Consider the following 17,833-nt stretch of genomic DNA (forward strand, 5'->3'; position numbering starts at 1 on the left):
AATTCCCGTAATGATTATGATACATTACAGAGGGGGGTAGGGAAATCTAGTGTAGTAGTTTGTAAAATATAGTATGCAAAATATAACCTAAACATTGCATGCAAGATTGCCCTCATTATTTTTTATTAAACTACTTCCCATTAACCTAATTTCTTTATGCTGCCGTCAGTATTTCCAGACTGGAATTAAAAAATACTGTGCTGCCATCTACATGCTGAAAATGTAAGTTGTTTTACTTTTGGTAACAAGATAATGCGAGAAAAACTGGAATATTAAATACCCTTTCTTATCAAAAATTATTCTCGAATTTTAATGACCTCTCTCGAAATTTTTCATTCACAAAATATAACGCTTAAATTAAAACCTGAACTCTTGAAAAACCTACAAACCTCGAAAAATTTCTACAAAAGTACTGTTCTAAACAGATCATTAAAAATCTTTATAAAAATCACTAGTCTTAAATAAATATTTCAAATTAGTAATAAAAATCGAATATAAAATTTTTCCTATGTAAACATTTGCTAGTTCAGATGATTTTACATTCTAGAAATCTATTTTGCAATGTTTGAATAAATGTACTAGCAATATCAGTTTTTTTTTTTTAAGTATAAAATTACACTTTTCTCATTCTGTTTACTTTTTATACTGCTAACTTACGAACACCAAGGAAAATAATATAAGAATCCAATGATTTTAATGCATTTTTACTTTCTTATACGAAGTAAATTAAGCATTGTAATCTCGAAAAATTTCGGGTATCATATTTCAACGAAAATATACATTTCAACCAATCTCGAAACCATTTGAACTACATTTTGGGGTGACATCTGTACGTACGGACAGAATAAAGGACTGTTTGACGTCTGTATGTATATCGCATAACTTAAAAACGAGTACTCGTAGAATGCTGAAATTTTGTATATGAGACTCCTGTGGCATGTAGTTGTGCACCTCTGTTTTTTGTTGCAATCCGCTGCACCAATCTTATATAAATATTTATATTCCCACTCTGTTACCTCGCTTGGTGAGCTTAGTTTTTTTATTCTTATATGCTTGTAAATTGTGCACTTTTTGCTTTGATTGAATTATGTGGTTTTCAAAAAGTTCAAGTGGAAAGTTAAGCCTAACGAACCACCATTTGTTTACATTTGAAACTCAGTAGAATAGTGAATTAAATCAATTTCTGCACCTTCAGTGTCTTTGCCGAGTGGGATCAAAAGTAAACTTTTAATCATATACAATGAAAAATCTGCCTTCTTACATGGCCGAATCGCTTGTTTTTGCATGGAAACTCTAATTTTAATGTAAAGAAATTTTTAGCTGTTTAACTATATTTGGTGTTTCATGTTTTTCTGTATTTTACAATTTTAATGAAGATGGTTTGAGTTTTAATGCATTTTTGCTTTGCCATGAAAACATAATTGAGTTAATTGAATGAGAAATCTATCTGTAATGCAATTTGAGAAAAAAAGTTTAAATTAAATGCAGTAAAAAATGGGTCTAATTTAATAGGCCATACAAGAAAGTCATGTGGTGTCCACGTCTGATTTTTAGAATAACTAACATAACATGTCCTTACAGATACTCTCTTTTAAACAACAGTAATAATAATAATAACTCTAAGCATGTTCTACTATTTAAAAGCTGAAAATAAACAAAAACAAAATAGAATTGCATCTATACAATAAAAGATACTTAATCACCTTCATAATTTCTCAATTTTTCTCTCCTGTCTTCCATTCTTTTTAAGTAAAATTCTCATAGCAGAAAGCTTTCTATATTAATTTTCCTTAATTCAGTTTCCAGATAACAATAGAAGTGATACAGTTATGAAATAAATGGTTTCATTACAAAATTTTCTTTACCCCCCCCCCAAAAAAAAAAGATTCATGCAATCAATACGATTTTTCATAGTAACCTAAACCTATACTTTATGGAGGAGACTGTCATAACATTTTCAATGCAAAAAGTAATTTTTGTAATAAAAAACTGGAAGCATCATGGGATTAAAAAAAAAAAGCAGGGGGAAAGATGCTAAAAAACACTATTTATTAATTCAACACGTTTATTTAAAATGTCCTGACTCGAACATTATCTGCTTTTTGAGACAATTTCAGCATAACTAAAGATACTACATAAAGGATATGTAGCCTTAAAGGTTTAATGCAATGCATTTAACATGATTAAAAAAATTATGAGCTACAATGGATCATGTTTTATTGCAAGGCTTTAGCTCAGCATCGTGTGGCATTTAAACAAATACTCTTTACACTTCATGCAATACTATAGCAACAACTGCAAGTAGCTACAAAATTGCTACAGTAGCAGTTACTATTAATTTTATGCAGATATAATTTGGATTATTATCATAGCACAATAAGTACAAGTTTCAATTGTATGCCAAAATAAATTACCTTCACGTTTGTTTACATTTCTCTACTACATACAATATTATACTAATTTTGAAGATATTTGAGTGGTAACATCTTAGCAAATTTAAACTTTTTTTACAGCGGATTTTCGTTTATTTTATAGCAGTAAATGAAAAAATAGACTAGAACCTACATATGTGTTATACATACACAACCTGCTTGAGTTTTTAAGTATGTTTACATTTGTTAACTATATAGTTATCTGGTAATTACTTCATATTATTGCAAATCTCCAAAGAATACTGTAACATCATTTATTAGTAAAATGGAATCTACATAAAAGTAGATCCAGGCAATTTAAACACACATTCTCCAAAGCCTGACTATAATAAGTTAATAATGGAATGAATGTCAAATCGAATGGAATGAATATCATAACTGATAATGTAACATAAATGGTAAAAAGAGATATAATCATTATAACAAATGAATTTACAAAACATACAGCCCCAAAAATTTTATTTGCAATATTAAATATAATTCGTGCAATAGATAAATATTGTTTCCTTCTTAACAAATCATTTATATAAATAATTTTTTACAAATAATTCAAAAATATATTAAGACTAGAGAACATCATTAATTCAAGTTTCCACAGCAGCATCAAAATATAATTTCAAAACATAAAAATGAGGAAAACTCCACTAGAACAATGATATATTACCATTATCATTACTTAGATTTAAAAAAAAATGAACTTAATTTGTTTACCCCTAAATTCTTTTACAGACTTCAACAAAATTTGTGAAAATCGTACTAAGTTGCTATCATTTCAGCCAAATACTTGTTTATATATATTTTAAACAGCAAGATCAAAACAAATCATAAAGTCCATTACTCTGATACACTCTAAAACTGTTACAACAGATTTGAATGTACCTAATTCAATTTCTTACACTTTGTGCAAAAATTCAATTCCTAATGTTTTTCTTTTGTAACTGAAAATTTGCATTCGCTTTGCCTGAAACTTCAGTAAACTTTCACAAGAGATTTATCGTATTTACTTAAAATAATATACATGATGATTCAAGAAGAAAAAGTAAATTTTATTTCCTTTTAAAAATTGCAATTTCTTGCATTGCAAAAGTATATTATACTGCAAATAAGGAAAAAATTATATTTCAAAATTTACTAACGAATTTAGCTAGAATTCTGAATGTAATTTGCTTATCATAGGATGGATCAAACTGTAAAATGACTCTTTTAATTTCAAACATCATTAACAAACTACATTAAAAAAGTAATGAATAGATGCACATACTTGTAACAATACCTTAAAAATGATAACAGAAACTAACTAAAATTATAATATTTAATTATATGGATATTTTTCAAGCAATCACATACACAAAAACAAATTATTAAATAAACAATTAAAAAATGGAAAATCCCATATATCTAAAGTTAAATAATTGTATTTTCTTCTTAATAATAATGAATTTTATTGAAAACATGGAAAAACAAATTTTCTTCACAGCTATTCTCATCATATAGTACACATAAGAAACAAAATAATTTATAAATAATTAAAAAACTTCTAAATTAGTTTCTGAGAAGTACCGTCATCATTAATTTTAAACCAAGTCGACATATACTACACAGAAAAAATAAAAATACAAAGAGTCTAAGTGAATAATGTATTAATAAACACTGATTAAAAAATTAAATATGAAGTGTTAAAAATAGTAACGAGACCAAAAAAAAGAAGAAGAAAAAAGTTAATGTACTTAAAAAATTTCACATACAATACATAAAATTCTGAAATGTTTCATGTAACTCAGTCCGACTCTACATGGATGTATATGAGTATGTACTTAAAATCATAGAAAACTACTATTTTTAATATTTAGTACATTAATCATTGAGCTCATTTTTTGAACAAATTAGACCACTTAAATTTCAGATATTACAGCATACATTGTACACATAAAAATGAGTACACATAAAAATGAGTGTACACATAAAATGTAAAATATTATTTACATTCCACAGTTCTTCACAGCATAGATTGCATAACTTTATATTATTTATATTCTGCAGTTCTTCACATTTCCAAACACAGTTATTATTTATTCACAGAATATCTACCTTAAGCTTACACACTGTGTAAACCTTGATCGGTTTATTTTGTCAAAAATAATAATACATATGAGTTATTTGTAGTGAACTAAATCAAATTTTAAAATATTATTATTATTATTAAACAAGATTAGATTAACTGGCAAATTCATGAAACAATTTTCATTTTCCATAATGTTTTCATTAAAATGATCATATGTATTTATTTGTGTTATGAGCTAATAAAATACAGAGTTCAAATTAGAAAATTTATGCACTATGTATATATCTTAAATTCAAAATACAGTGAAATAAACTACACAAGATAAATTTTCTTACTTACTTTTATGGCAATGAATATTATAAATCAAAATTTTTTATGCTAACTAATGAATTCTAATTTATCTGATTAAGTGGTAATCAAACACAAAAATATCAAACTTCTACATATCAACAATTTATATATATATATATATATATGTATGTATTTAAAAGAAAGTCAGAGACAGATAAGAAAAAATACATATGTAGAATATTAAATTTAGCATATTACAATTCATATTTTCTGAAATATTATAAATATTCAGCTACAATGATAAATAAATAAAACTGAAAAAAAAAAAGAATATTTCTTTTCTGTGAATAATTAAAAATATTAATACCTTTCCAAAACACACACACAAAAAAAAAATTGTCGCTGGAAATAAATAATGTGGAAATAAATAATGATTTATTTCTACATCATCATCACACAGCCAAAATCAGGAATATACTCAGCAGTTTTCGAAAGGAAGCAAATCAACTGTAGGAGGGCTAATAATGCCAGCATCTATAGCTTCTCTTTCAAGTTCCATTAAAATCCTTTAATAAAATATACATTTTGGATTATTTGAACATAAATTTACCCAAATGTAAACACTAAAAAATTATTAATTGTTATCCATTTTACTATGAAATATACACAGCTTGGTTATAAACAGCATCTGCATTATTGTACAATCAGTATATTTATGCATTTTTGTAAATGTATTGCTACCTCATTCAAAAAGAATATAGTAAAACAAAGTGATTAAATTATACTCCCATATTCAGTTAAATAATCTTGTTAATATTTCAATATGTTATTACTTGCCTAAAAAATTAATTTCATCTATTTTCAAAACACAAAGAAAATCACACCTCTTATAAGACTTGAAATGGAAAACACAACCAGTATTGTTGTGACTTACCTAACTTGTCTGACAGTAACATCAGAACAAGCCCACAAAATTCATTGTGGCAAGAAGTGCAAGAGTGTGCTTGTTGTTGGCAAGAGCCTTGAGCACCTTGCTGGTGACAGTATGACTTGGTTCACTTTCACCCCTAATTTTGATGGAGAACAGCCCACAGGGATGGGTTTGAGGATCCCCTACCGATCTCTCGAGAGCACTTTTGGCTCGCTGTATATTTAGATCATCCCCATGCCACACAGACACTATATGTTCACAAACATCCAAGCCTCCTCCAGGATTTAACTCGGGCCTTTTAGTATGGCAGTCAACGTCACTAATCACTATCCCAGTTGGGCGACACATAACCAGTACATTTCATTATTGACAAATACAACTGTATTGGTAGATGGCAGCCATACTTGATTATTTAGGTCAAAATATACCAGGAAGTCGATGAAATATGCTGATTTCACTATTATTGCATAATTCCTATATATTTCTTTCAAATTATAAGAAATAACTTTAAAAATATAAACATATTTTTAAGACAGTACAGTTTTATCAACGCATCTGAATATAAGCATTCTGGCATTTGTTAAGCCAAGAGGGCTAAACAGAATTTGGGATATTTCATATCTTATATATATATATATAAGAATAAATATTCCTCATTCTTTAAAAAAAAAGTTCTTTAATGAATTTTCACATTTTATTAAAAAAGGAGGAAGGGTTTGCATACCTGCAAAACTGAGACATCTGATAAATAACAAGAACCAGACTGCATGTTTTGATTAATTTTATAGACAAAAATTCAGCATACAAGAAGCTTACAAGGCAAGTATGGCATTTACAAACAGGTGTCAGATGGAACATAAAATTGATTTGAAAAAATTACAATAAGGAACAATTAGTTTCTTCAACAATCATAAGCAACTAATTATCACCAGGTCATCAAACAGAAAACAGACAAAAACAACCTAGTTTTAAAACTTGTCTGAATTTAACCGAGTTCCTATTTCCTTTAAAGTAATTCCCTTACAGATTTCTACATTAGATAACAACCACTCTACAATGATCAGAATGCTTCCTTTAAGTCTTTCAATAAAAGTGTATTCTGCACTTTGGCTTGTTTCTTGTCAGATCAAAACAGTAATCCTTCACTCTGAATTTACCCACCAGAAATAAAAAGAAGAAGAAATATCAGTGGTTAAATTTGATAAGTAGCAGGTTGAGGAACAATAAAATTACCATAAAAATAAAACACCTTATTTACTATCAAATTTTACAGAATGTGCATAATAATCTTTACAGGGGAAAAAAAAAAAAAAAAAATTAACATCATCTCCATTGCACTTCTAGCATTTCTTAACCTCTTAGGGTCTTGGTGAATTCATTCTGAGTCAAGTTCATTCAAGTCCTTCATTCTGAAGCCTATTATTTCATCTCAGGATCTTGATTACAAATTATATTCTTAGTTACGACTTGACACAGTGTAAGGAATATCCAGACTGAACTGCACTTCTGCTATGCATTTTTCAATTAAAAGATTTTCAGAAAGCATTCTAGTGATGGTGAAAAGCATGCAATTGCTATGAAAACAGTGACTTTTTAACATTAATCAGGACTAATCAACTAGGCTTAACTGATGATGGAGATGACCCCATGTTAAAAATTTCTTTCTGACAGACTAGAAGGCAAAATACAACACAGCAGTTTTCTTGTTTTCATATAATGACCACATTCTTAAAGCCTTCCATAAGCAGAAGGTTTATGGATTCCAGTACCAGTGGCTGTTGAGATGTCTACAGCCAACTGTATTGCAGTTGCATAATGGTTTCTTCATGTGAATAATGACCAGTAACAATTTACATATGCTATAGTTATCCTCTGACAATACTAGCCAGCAAGATAATTAATATTTCCCATGCTTGAAATTAAAAAAAAAAATAATAATGATAAAAATCGAGATACCTGAAGTCACTCTGTATAGAATGCTTAGCTCTTTAGAGTTATCCAACTATATTTGATCTAATTTGAATGTATAAAAAAAACTCACCACTTTTGCCCGTCTTCTAAATGACATCTTTATATTCTGTCTTTATATTCTATATGATTATCTGACCACTTAGCTACTTTCAAACATGTATCGATATATCAGGTTTAAATGAAAGTTTCCCCGTCACTGCAAATATAATCTGTGCAAAGAGTTTGCACTGGCATGTTTAATTATATTTTGTCATACGATTTTTGGCATTTGAATGAAAGAGACTTTCTTCAGAACACTGTGCTGTGAAATCTGTAAACAAATATTGCTTTCATTAAGTACAAGTTGTCTGAAATTGAATAATTATGCTACCAGATTAAAACCATCATTTACTTTCAGTTCTGCTGCAAAAAGTCAGCTTCAGAATATCACCAAATCTTGTGTACAGCTTTAGGTACTAATGTTGTATCATATGCAACTGTGAAGATTTAGTACCAAAAGTTCAAAAACAAGGACTAAAACATTCAAAGAGCATAGATCTCTGGCTGGCCTGCTGATGTTGATGAGGCCTGCCTGAGAGAACTTGTAGAAGATCAGTATGCAACCACTCGAGAGCTTGCCATGGAGTTAGATGTTAGTGCCGTATCTATTTAGTCGCACTATGTATTGCATGTCCTTCCCCTGGGGATCGATGCAGACAACTCTGTGAAGCTACTGGCTAGAATCTGTACCTAGGCAGTCTCGGCCACACAGGTAAAAAATCTTGTAAAAATACGTGAGCTTGGCAGTTTCAGAACCCCGAAGGAAGATCGCTTTATATGGTTGGACTGAGGGGGGGTGGATTGGCGAAGACTACTACCCTTTGATGAGAGAGGTAAGAACTCTGTTCTCTGCTTGGTGTGGTTGGCACACAGGGATAAGGGTCTGAGCCTGCGTAGTACTGGCAGGAGCATTTTTAAATTACCAGTCAGATCTCCAGGTGTCCATGTCTTTACCACAGTGAAACCTGACAACCAGGAGGGGTGACCCCGCAAGCCCAGGAGGAAACCATGGTAGCAGAGATATTCAAAGTTTGCAGCCTTGGATTGGCAGCATAGGTGAGCTTCTTCCTCTTGGGGAACGATGACTGACAACCCTCCCCTTGCCTAATATACAGGGTTCATATACATTTCTGCACATGGAAATTAAGTACTTTTAAGGACTTTTAATGAAATAAAAAAAAAGGACCTATGTTATGGAGCATGTTATGGGCAAATGGGAACCAAATAAATTCAATTAAAAATATTATCTAAGCCTGAATTTCACTTTTGTAATAGCATCCTAAAAATAAAATAGATCCCTAAGTAGTATGCATTATTACTAAACATGAATAAATTAACATAATTATTAATAAATTTGAGAATAAATAAACTTTATGTAGTTTATCAAGTAACATTAAATATTTCACACTTGTAATAGTTGGACATATTTGAAAGAAGATAAGTGACATTTACGTTTTACTAACAGTTAGCTTTATGTTAATTTTTTTATGTCTCATTTTGTCACATACTTGGTCAGTCTAGAGGTTTAGTAAATAGCAAGTAGATTTTGTGTCAAACGGCATAGATTAAAATGAGAAGTAAGATCATAATCAGCATGATTCATAACAAAAGACTGAATGTTGTCCCTGTTGCTGCTTGTCTGGAGAGAGACCTGCTGATTAGAACCTGAAAGGCCTGATGTAGGCACGATTGGCAAGTGTTGAAAGTTCATCAGGCTCTGTTTGATGCAGTTAGTGTTTCATAGCTTCGTGTAGAGTTCCAGGGGTTGTAACCCAGTTAATATACTTTAAGGTTCTAATAAGTCATTAAAGCACCAGAGATGATAAGTTGTTTCGTATTCTTTCAAGTCTCACTAGATGCAAAGAATAAAGTTTAACTTGAATTTTTACATTTTTGTGTTTTATCTTGTGACCACAGTGGGTATTAATGAAAGGCAATAACTCGCTTTAATATGTAGAGATAATTTTTAAGGGTAATCAGTTAGTTATAAATAATTACATAACCTTAGTCATTATGGATTTACATGGCCACTATTAAATTTTATTTTTTAACAATATCTGTTAAAAAAGCCCTATTAAAATCAAAATCTAATAAAATTTCACAGTTTAAAATACATATAATTTATGACATTAATTCTTAAATGATATTAGGATAATTACACATTAACAGCTACAAAACATTTATGTGTTGTTACGATACAACACATAAATGTTTTGTAGCTTTACTTACAAAACATTTATGTTTTGTAACAACAACACTCAACAAAATATTTATCCATCATTTTAATTTGAAGCCTTCCCAAACATTTTGGCTAGTTTATATCAATTTCCTTCTCTATAAGCATCTTTTCTAACAATTAGAGTTTTGTCTCAATATGCAAACCAATGCTCTTGATAGTTTCTGTGTGTTTTATCTCCTAACTTTCAACCTCTCCACAATGTACCTATGAGGGTTTACTTGATCTGGTAAAAGTTAAATAGTCCAAAACCCCCGACAAACGTGAAGCAAATTATCGCTATGGCTGAAAGTAACTACAATATCAGACAAAGGTTTAAATAAGTCTCTTATTTAAAAAGGACTTAGAACATAAAGGCATGTTCTGATGCTAACAAAATCAATTACAGCTCACAGTGACGTAATTATACAAGAACAATCAATATCAAACTAAAAATGTGGATTAGTGATCAAAGATTATACAATTTAATTAAAATTTAATCTGGCTCAGTAACTCTCTCATATGAGGAAAAAGAAATGGGAAATTATGGTAAAGGTTGAAATCATAAACAATTAGGATATTTGCAAAATAATAACTGCTTATATTTTTAAAGAATAATTTTCTTTATGTATTCAGTTTCTTTCTTTAACATGTTTCCTTTCCATTTTAGAATTTTTGGATTTAATTAAGGATTCCTGTTATTCTAAAAAAAACACTAAATGCATTTAGAATGTATAGAAAAAGTGGCTAATTTTATTTCTTTAGGAATATGAACATTTAGAAGAAATGTGAAATACATATGGTAAAGGGCAGTTACAGAGCTGGTGTGGCAGAATTTTTAGAATTTAGTGACACACCGAACAACAAAATCTAGAAATGGCAAAAATTTTAGAATTTAGAACAGGTATCGATCGGAAGCAGAATTTAGAAAGGCACTAGGCAGCAGAATTTAGAATCCACAGAGATTGCATCAGGTGGAAAAATGCCTAGTGCCAGCTCTGTATATGAAGCATTAAGACATATTAGATGAATCTTTTAAATTTTAATTTTTCAATTTCTTTATTAATAGAAAAATCCCTTTCTATAATGCCTGATCATGTGATAAGATTAGAAGCATTTTTGATATTTTCCATGCTTGTGTCTAGCAAAAATTAGAGAAAATAAAGGGAAGATAAACACATTAAGAAAAAAATTCTAGTATCAGAAGTAAAACATTCAAATATTATTTTTTCATTGTTCTTCCAGACATTCTCCAAAAAGTAAGAAATTCATCACAAACTTTCTATAAAATACATCCATTATATGTTGATACCATGGAGACATTTTTCATTTTGTCACATATATCTTGAATATTCTAGAATCGTGTGTCTATAAATTTTGCCTTCAAATCCTTCTAAACTTTCCAAGCTGAAATGTCCAAAACCCTAAAGAAAAATTATCCCTACCAATTCTGTCACTGTAAAAAGCCAGAAATATTTTGGGGAAAAAAAGGGGGGTGGGAAAAGTGTAAAATTAATTTTACAGAAAAAACTGATGCATATTCTGAGACAATTAGATGGGAAAAACTCTTACTATGAAAAAATTAAAAAGAAGACATTTTTAATTAATTACATAGCTAATTTTGCTTTTGCTAAGAGCTGTTTCATAAATTGTGCTTTATAGCATTATACCTTGTTTATTTTTCAGATTCAAACTATTGTATAATAAGTTGCCAAAATTAAACTTTATAATATGACAGCGGAAAATAAAATGTTTTATCTTAAAGTTATTTTTTAAATATAATTTCAATATATCACCATTATTTTAATGAAATTTATCAATGTTACGATGTTTTAAAAAAAATCGTTGGAAAATTCTCAGATCTCGGAATTAAAAATTTTTCAATAGAAACTGATCTTAAAATCGCCAAAATGTTGATAAGTCACCAAATTTAGAACTGTTTAATAAAAGAATTCACATCCCCAAAAGTGAAAAGTTGTTTAAGAATTTCAAAATGCTTATGTTTCACTTTTTGCTTAGAGACTAAAGTATCCCATCATTCATATTAGAAATAGAAACAAATTATGACCCATGAACCCATTCAAAAGATAACTATATATGTCAGTGAATTGCCAAAAATATTTCTCCAAAATGCTAATTCACGCTCAAAATGGCAGTCGTGAAAACAGACAGAAATTTCAGATGATCAAAATTAAGGACCTTCTGCTGATTTTGGTCAAAATTAAGGACTTTTAAGGACCGAAAATTGATTCCAAAAAATCTAAGGGCTTTTAAGGACTCTTAAGGAACATACAAATTCTGAATATAGGAGTTTTCAGCTGCGTCAAGTCCATGTAGTATCTAAGATGGAGTACACAGACAAATATTATATTATTATGCATCGCATAAACTTGACATACACGTTCAATTGCTGGGTGACACATGAGCTGCCTCAAGCAGATAAGGACAGACGTGTTTGGGCCAACACTAATCTGCCCGAATATACACGCAAGGACAAAATTCTGGACCGGATCGTCACTTGTGATGAAAAGTGAATTTACTTCAACAACACAGGCTGAAAAGGGGATTGGTCTGTGCTTGGCGAGTCTGTGGGCAGTTTCACAAGGTGCAATTTGACTAAGGAAAAGATCATGCTTTGTATCTGGTGGGATTGCATTGGTATTACCCACAAGGAGTACCTGGAAGAAGGTCAAACTTCTGTCAGTAAGGTGTACAGTGACACTGGCTGGACTCTGTATAGACTCGAATGGGATCTTTTGCCACATCCACCATATAGCCTCAACATCACTTCTTCGGACTTCTATCTTTTCTCACACCTGCAGCTACATCTTGTTGGTGCTATTTTCCACTCTCCACAAGACCTCCGAAATGAAGTTGATCTGTTTTGGGACTCACGACTACCAAGTTTCTGGGCTGAAGGCTTTGAAAAACTACCAAAATGTTGGCAGAAAATCATAGATTTGGGTAGTGATTACTACTTTCACTAAAGGTACTACTTTAATTTTTTCTAGCTTTATTAAGATTTTTTTTTTTTTTTTTTTTTTTTTTTTTTGGGTGGAAAACTTTCATAATAACTATATGTTTAATCAAATGGTATATCATAGCTCCCAAACTTGAAATATGAAAAACCGGAAATTTCCGGGATGTTTAGACCACATGGTGACATCATTTCAAAAGAATTCCTAATTGACTTAAATCCACTTTATAATGCATGATTCAAGTTACTGAACTATTTATAATATGATTATGATGTAAAATATTAATATTTAATTAGGTATTCCAAATTTTATCTTCTTTTGCACTTTCCATTTAGTATTTTTTTTTTTACACTTTATATTGATAAAATTGAGTACGGAAGAAACGCTTTTATTCATCAAAATACTTTTAAATATGATGAAAATAAAATTAATAATTAATGTACAAACTACTAGTATATAAACTTGGTAATGTAGCATACACTGATGAAAAACAAATTAAATACAAACATTAACTGGTTAAGCATTGCTAGATTCTTCATAGAAAGATCTATAAAAGTCTAGAGCAGATTAAGACAATTCAGATCCAATAAAATTTAATCAGGAAAATTATGCTTAAACTTGCTAGGGAAAAACATTTGCACAATTTCATTGATTCAATAAATAGCATTTATAGCTAGGAAACATTTTCCTGGTACAAAGAATTGGCAGCTATTATATATGCACAATGTCAAAATTTATTTTCTTTCATTGTATAATTGCACTCATTTCATTTGCATATTTTATGCACAAATACCTTACAGTATTAGGGGTTAGTATTCAGTAGCATGTAATCATTATAGTTGGTAGAATGTCAATCAGTCTTTAAATAGTTAGCATCATTATAAAATTATACTTTAATTCTGAACACTGGTATATATGACAGATCTTGGACTTACAATTCAGATTTCTTACTGAGAGAATATTTTTATCTTTGGACGTACGTACATACGTTCGTACAGATGCCACGAAAAATTCTCCTCAGAATTAATTTTAAAGCAGTTTTATAAATTTTTTTGGAGGAAACGAGTCTTTTATTCTGTCCTTACGTACAGATATCATGCAAAAACATCGTTAAATTGCATTCGACAGCGGTCAAAATGGATATTTTTGTCGAAATATGCTGCCTGAAACTTTGAATACTTTCTTTTTACTTCGTACAAGGAAGTAAAAACAACAACAACAAAAAAAAAAAAAAAAAAAGGCAAAGACATGCTTCATGCAATCCTCAACAACAGCCATTTAGAAATGCATTTCCTCACTATTTCTTTTAGAAAATTTTTCAGCATAATTTTGTATTCCTGCAAAAATTTAACTGCACTTTCTTCCCTACCTGCAAATTCCACAAGCTTAAATTTTAAAACTAAGACATCCTAATTTTTTTATAAAAACCATTGTAACTTGGAATACAACAATAGCAACACACACACATGCACCCCCCCCCCAAAAAAATGCAGTTTTGCTTGACTAAAGGATTGTTCTGAGCATGATTGCTGGAAAAATGGTTATGGGCATTGTTGCTAAAGTTTGGCCCATTCTGAAAATTTGGAGACTTTTAAGCTGGTTGCATTAATACGTAAGTACTAAATTTCTTTTTCATCTTTTATACTACTATAATAAAGTACACATGAGCATGGAAATAACAACAAATTTTGCACTTAACAGATATGTCTGATGTCTTTCATTGAAGGATTGAGTGTCTCTAACTTGCTGAGAAAAGGAATATGACATTTTATATTCAAAGCTGGCATCATCATATATAAATTTCAGGCTTAGTGTCAATATATGTGAAAGCCTCTTTAAGAAAACATACATTATCAATAATAAGAGCACACAAAATTATTTTTAAAAAGAATTTTAAAAACATTATATCAAATATATCTTAATACAGTAAAAGCCTGACTAGCTAGCATTCAACTTACCAAAAAGCCACTGGAATTTTTAATTTTAGGAAAAATAAAACTCCCCACAAATTATGTAAATGGGAGATTAGTAAATGCCATTACAGAGTTCATCGTACTAATACCATGCATATGTTATCTTCCAACAGTGTGATTTAGCACCAATAATGGATAAGTATGACATCATATCACAATCATATGAACTTCTTGTTTTTATGTAAATCGGATTAATTCTTGATAAGCCATTTAATTTTTGTAAAGATGATATAAGTTCTGTTTTTTCTTTGCATTTTGAAAAAATGATTAATATTTGGGATCTGCCTTTTATGGAACAGCCTGCAGTAAAGTATTTTCACAGTTACAGGATTCTTGTATCAAATAAAGGCATGATATGCCATTTTGTTTGAAAATAGATAAACAAGGGCAATACTACGTGAAAAATTATGACAAGCAATTTAAGTTTTTTATGTGTTATATCTGTAATTTGCATCTGTTTATTACCTAATTAAATAAAGATCAATATGCTTTTAGAAATTTCCGCCAGAATAATTGTTACATGTTTGGTGGCATCTCTGCCAATTTTCAAGTTTGGCAGGATTGAATAATCAGATAAGATGTTTTACTTTCCTGTTTCAGACCTACGAAATATGCCCAAGTTTATGTCTGAAAAGTAATTCTTTTTAAAATTTTATATAATTTTAAATGTAGGTTTTTGATATTCAAGTTGAAAACAAATAACATAATTTTTTTTATAATTTTGCACTGGAAATTTCATCCATTTATTTAGCTTTTCTAACATGAATTCCATTTCTGTATACACTCAACTATCTGGAATTTTCAGATGTTCGGCATTCGCGAGTTCTCAAGCTTTTCAGACAGTAGAACTTTTACATATTAAAATTCCACATACCCTCATTTTCAGCATAGAAAGCATAATATTTCCATTAAGTTTTACCTTCTTAGCTTAGCTGCTCTTGATTGCAATTCTTTTTCTTTTTCTCGAATTTCAGCTATAGTATTCCAAGCATCATGCTGTGGTTTTTGGTCCAGAACCCATCTGAGATACATCCCACTCCACAACACTATACTCTGTGGAGCAACAGTTGGCCATATCACATTCTTATTAGGTTCATACATAGGATTTAGATATGTTAACAGCATTTCAGTGCGGTTTAACATAGACCTAAAGAATTAACAAAGTTAAGAAAAATCATATCAAGACATATACTTAAAAACTATAGTCTGATTTTACAACATTAAATATATAATTTTATTGAATTAAATAAAATAGCTTCTCTACCTGATTTTGGAAAGAAAAATACATATGCTCCAAAGCCTTACTTTGGGAAGGAAAATGCATAATATATATAGTAACAATTATGATCGTGATGCAATAAATTATACATAGTGCACTCACAAATAATAATACTAACATTTGCCATAACATAATTTAGAAAAACGATTGTTACATATGAAAATTTTAGAATAAAAACAAATAAATAAATAAATAAAACATATCAGAACATCTGAGAACAGAGATGGCATATATACGTACAAAGTGTTCAAAATAAAATGGTTACATGCTTGTATTTTCCTTAAATCATGATGTTAGACATATATTAAACTTCTTAGATACAAAATAATATTAAGGAAATAAGATTCTGCAATCTGAACACTATCAATAAAGGGAAGGATTCTGCAAAAATAAATTATACGTTTTCTATAGTACAAGTATGTTTTAACATGCAAACGAAGCATTCCACATCTCAGCATGCTAAACTAACAGTCATTAGAGAAGAAATATAATGGTTTAAGGTAATTTCTCTATTTCTATTACCCATTGGATTAAAAATTTTTTAGAAGAAATTAAAAAGAAACTAAAAAGTAAAAGCAATTCATTTTGGCAACTAATAACTGTTTTTGAAATAAAACACGATTTGCAACTACAGTTTCAGCCTTATTTTTGATGACTATAAAGTATATTGTAAATAAATGGAACTTTTTGCATTTAATTAATTAAAGTCTAAAGATGGTTCACAATTTTTTTTTTTTTTTTTTTTTTTTAAAGAACTCTCCCTATAAAATTTTGCAGCTCCTATTATATCCTATTTTATAACTGGGACTATGCACTTAGGATCAATATTTAAGAAAACAAAGTCTACAGTTGTTTTTTAAACATTCTCCATTTACTACATTGGCCTGAGCATGCTTCTGAAAAAACCTATACAGTCAACAAACCTGAAAAAACCTATAAAGACAACAAAAGTCTTTAATCCGGACGTCCATAATTTGGAATGATCTACAATCCGGACCTCAAAGCTGCAAACTTTCTGCGCATGCGTTAATGCATACTGCGTTAACGCATGCACATAATACGTTTATGGATGCATGTTTAATGTATAACAGACGGTATAAGCTAAGCTAAAATTATCTAATTATCTTTTTCAGTTAATGTTGCAGATTGCATTGTTCCGTAATCTTCTAATTGGATCCGACTTATTTTTTGCAGATTGTTAGAGCAATTTTATAAAAATTAAGCTTGAACTTTCGATTATGTCAAAAAGAATTTCCGATTCTGGAGCTGCCAAAGGGTTTACAAAGAGAAAGCACGTTTCGATGTCCATCAAACAAAAAGTGGAATTGCTGCAAAAAATGGATAAAGGCATATCCTTTGATTCTCTAATCATTCCAAAATATGTTTATCAATTTCACGCTGCTCTGCGGGGGGAACGACGCGGCGCGCGATGAACTGGAAGTTGATCTGTCAGCACTATCCTTATCTTCAGGGCAGATGTTTTTATTTTATTTGGCTTATAATTCCTTACTAAATGTAATATTTCATCTCAATGTACTCTGTCTTTGATATGATTTAAATCAAATTCTTCATCATTATAAATATCACGAATACACATCAAATAGTTTTCTGGTTGCAATTTTCTAATTTCGACTATGCGTAATGTATGCTTTACACATGCGC

At 29.9% G+C, this 17,833-nt stretch overlaps 1 protein-coding gene across 2 annotated transcripts in view; it reads right to left on the reverse strand.

The window, feature by feature from the left end:
• Nucleotides 1-2,874: 2,874 nt before the first annotated feature.
• LOC118200904 (myotubularin-related protein 9) overlaps nucleotides 2,875-17,833 on the reverse strand; it is a 72,661-nt gene continuing 57,702 nt past the window's right edge. For both annotated transcript variants that reach the window (XM_085818993.1, XM_035372895.2), the window contains 2 exons: nucleotides 15,812-16,039; nucleotides 2,875-5,351 (listed from right to left, as the gene is read on the reverse strand). In XM_085818993.1, coding sequence (XP_085675119.1) covers nucleotides 5,264-5,351; nucleotides 15,812-16,039 — 316 coding nt within the window. In that variant the 3' untranslated portion in view covers nucleotides 2,875-5,263. The remainder of the gene's footprint in view (nucleotides 5,352-15,811; nucleotides 16,040-17,833) is intronic.

This window comes from Stegodyphus dumicola, chromosome 6 (genome assembly GCF_044657685.1).
Source record: "Stegodyphus dumicola isolate Sdum_Otavi_A_Nest chromosome 6, ASM4465768v1".
NCBI classification, from domain to species: Eukaryota; Metazoa; Arthropoda; class Arachnida; order Araneae; family Eresidae; genus Stegodyphus; species Stegodyphus dumicola.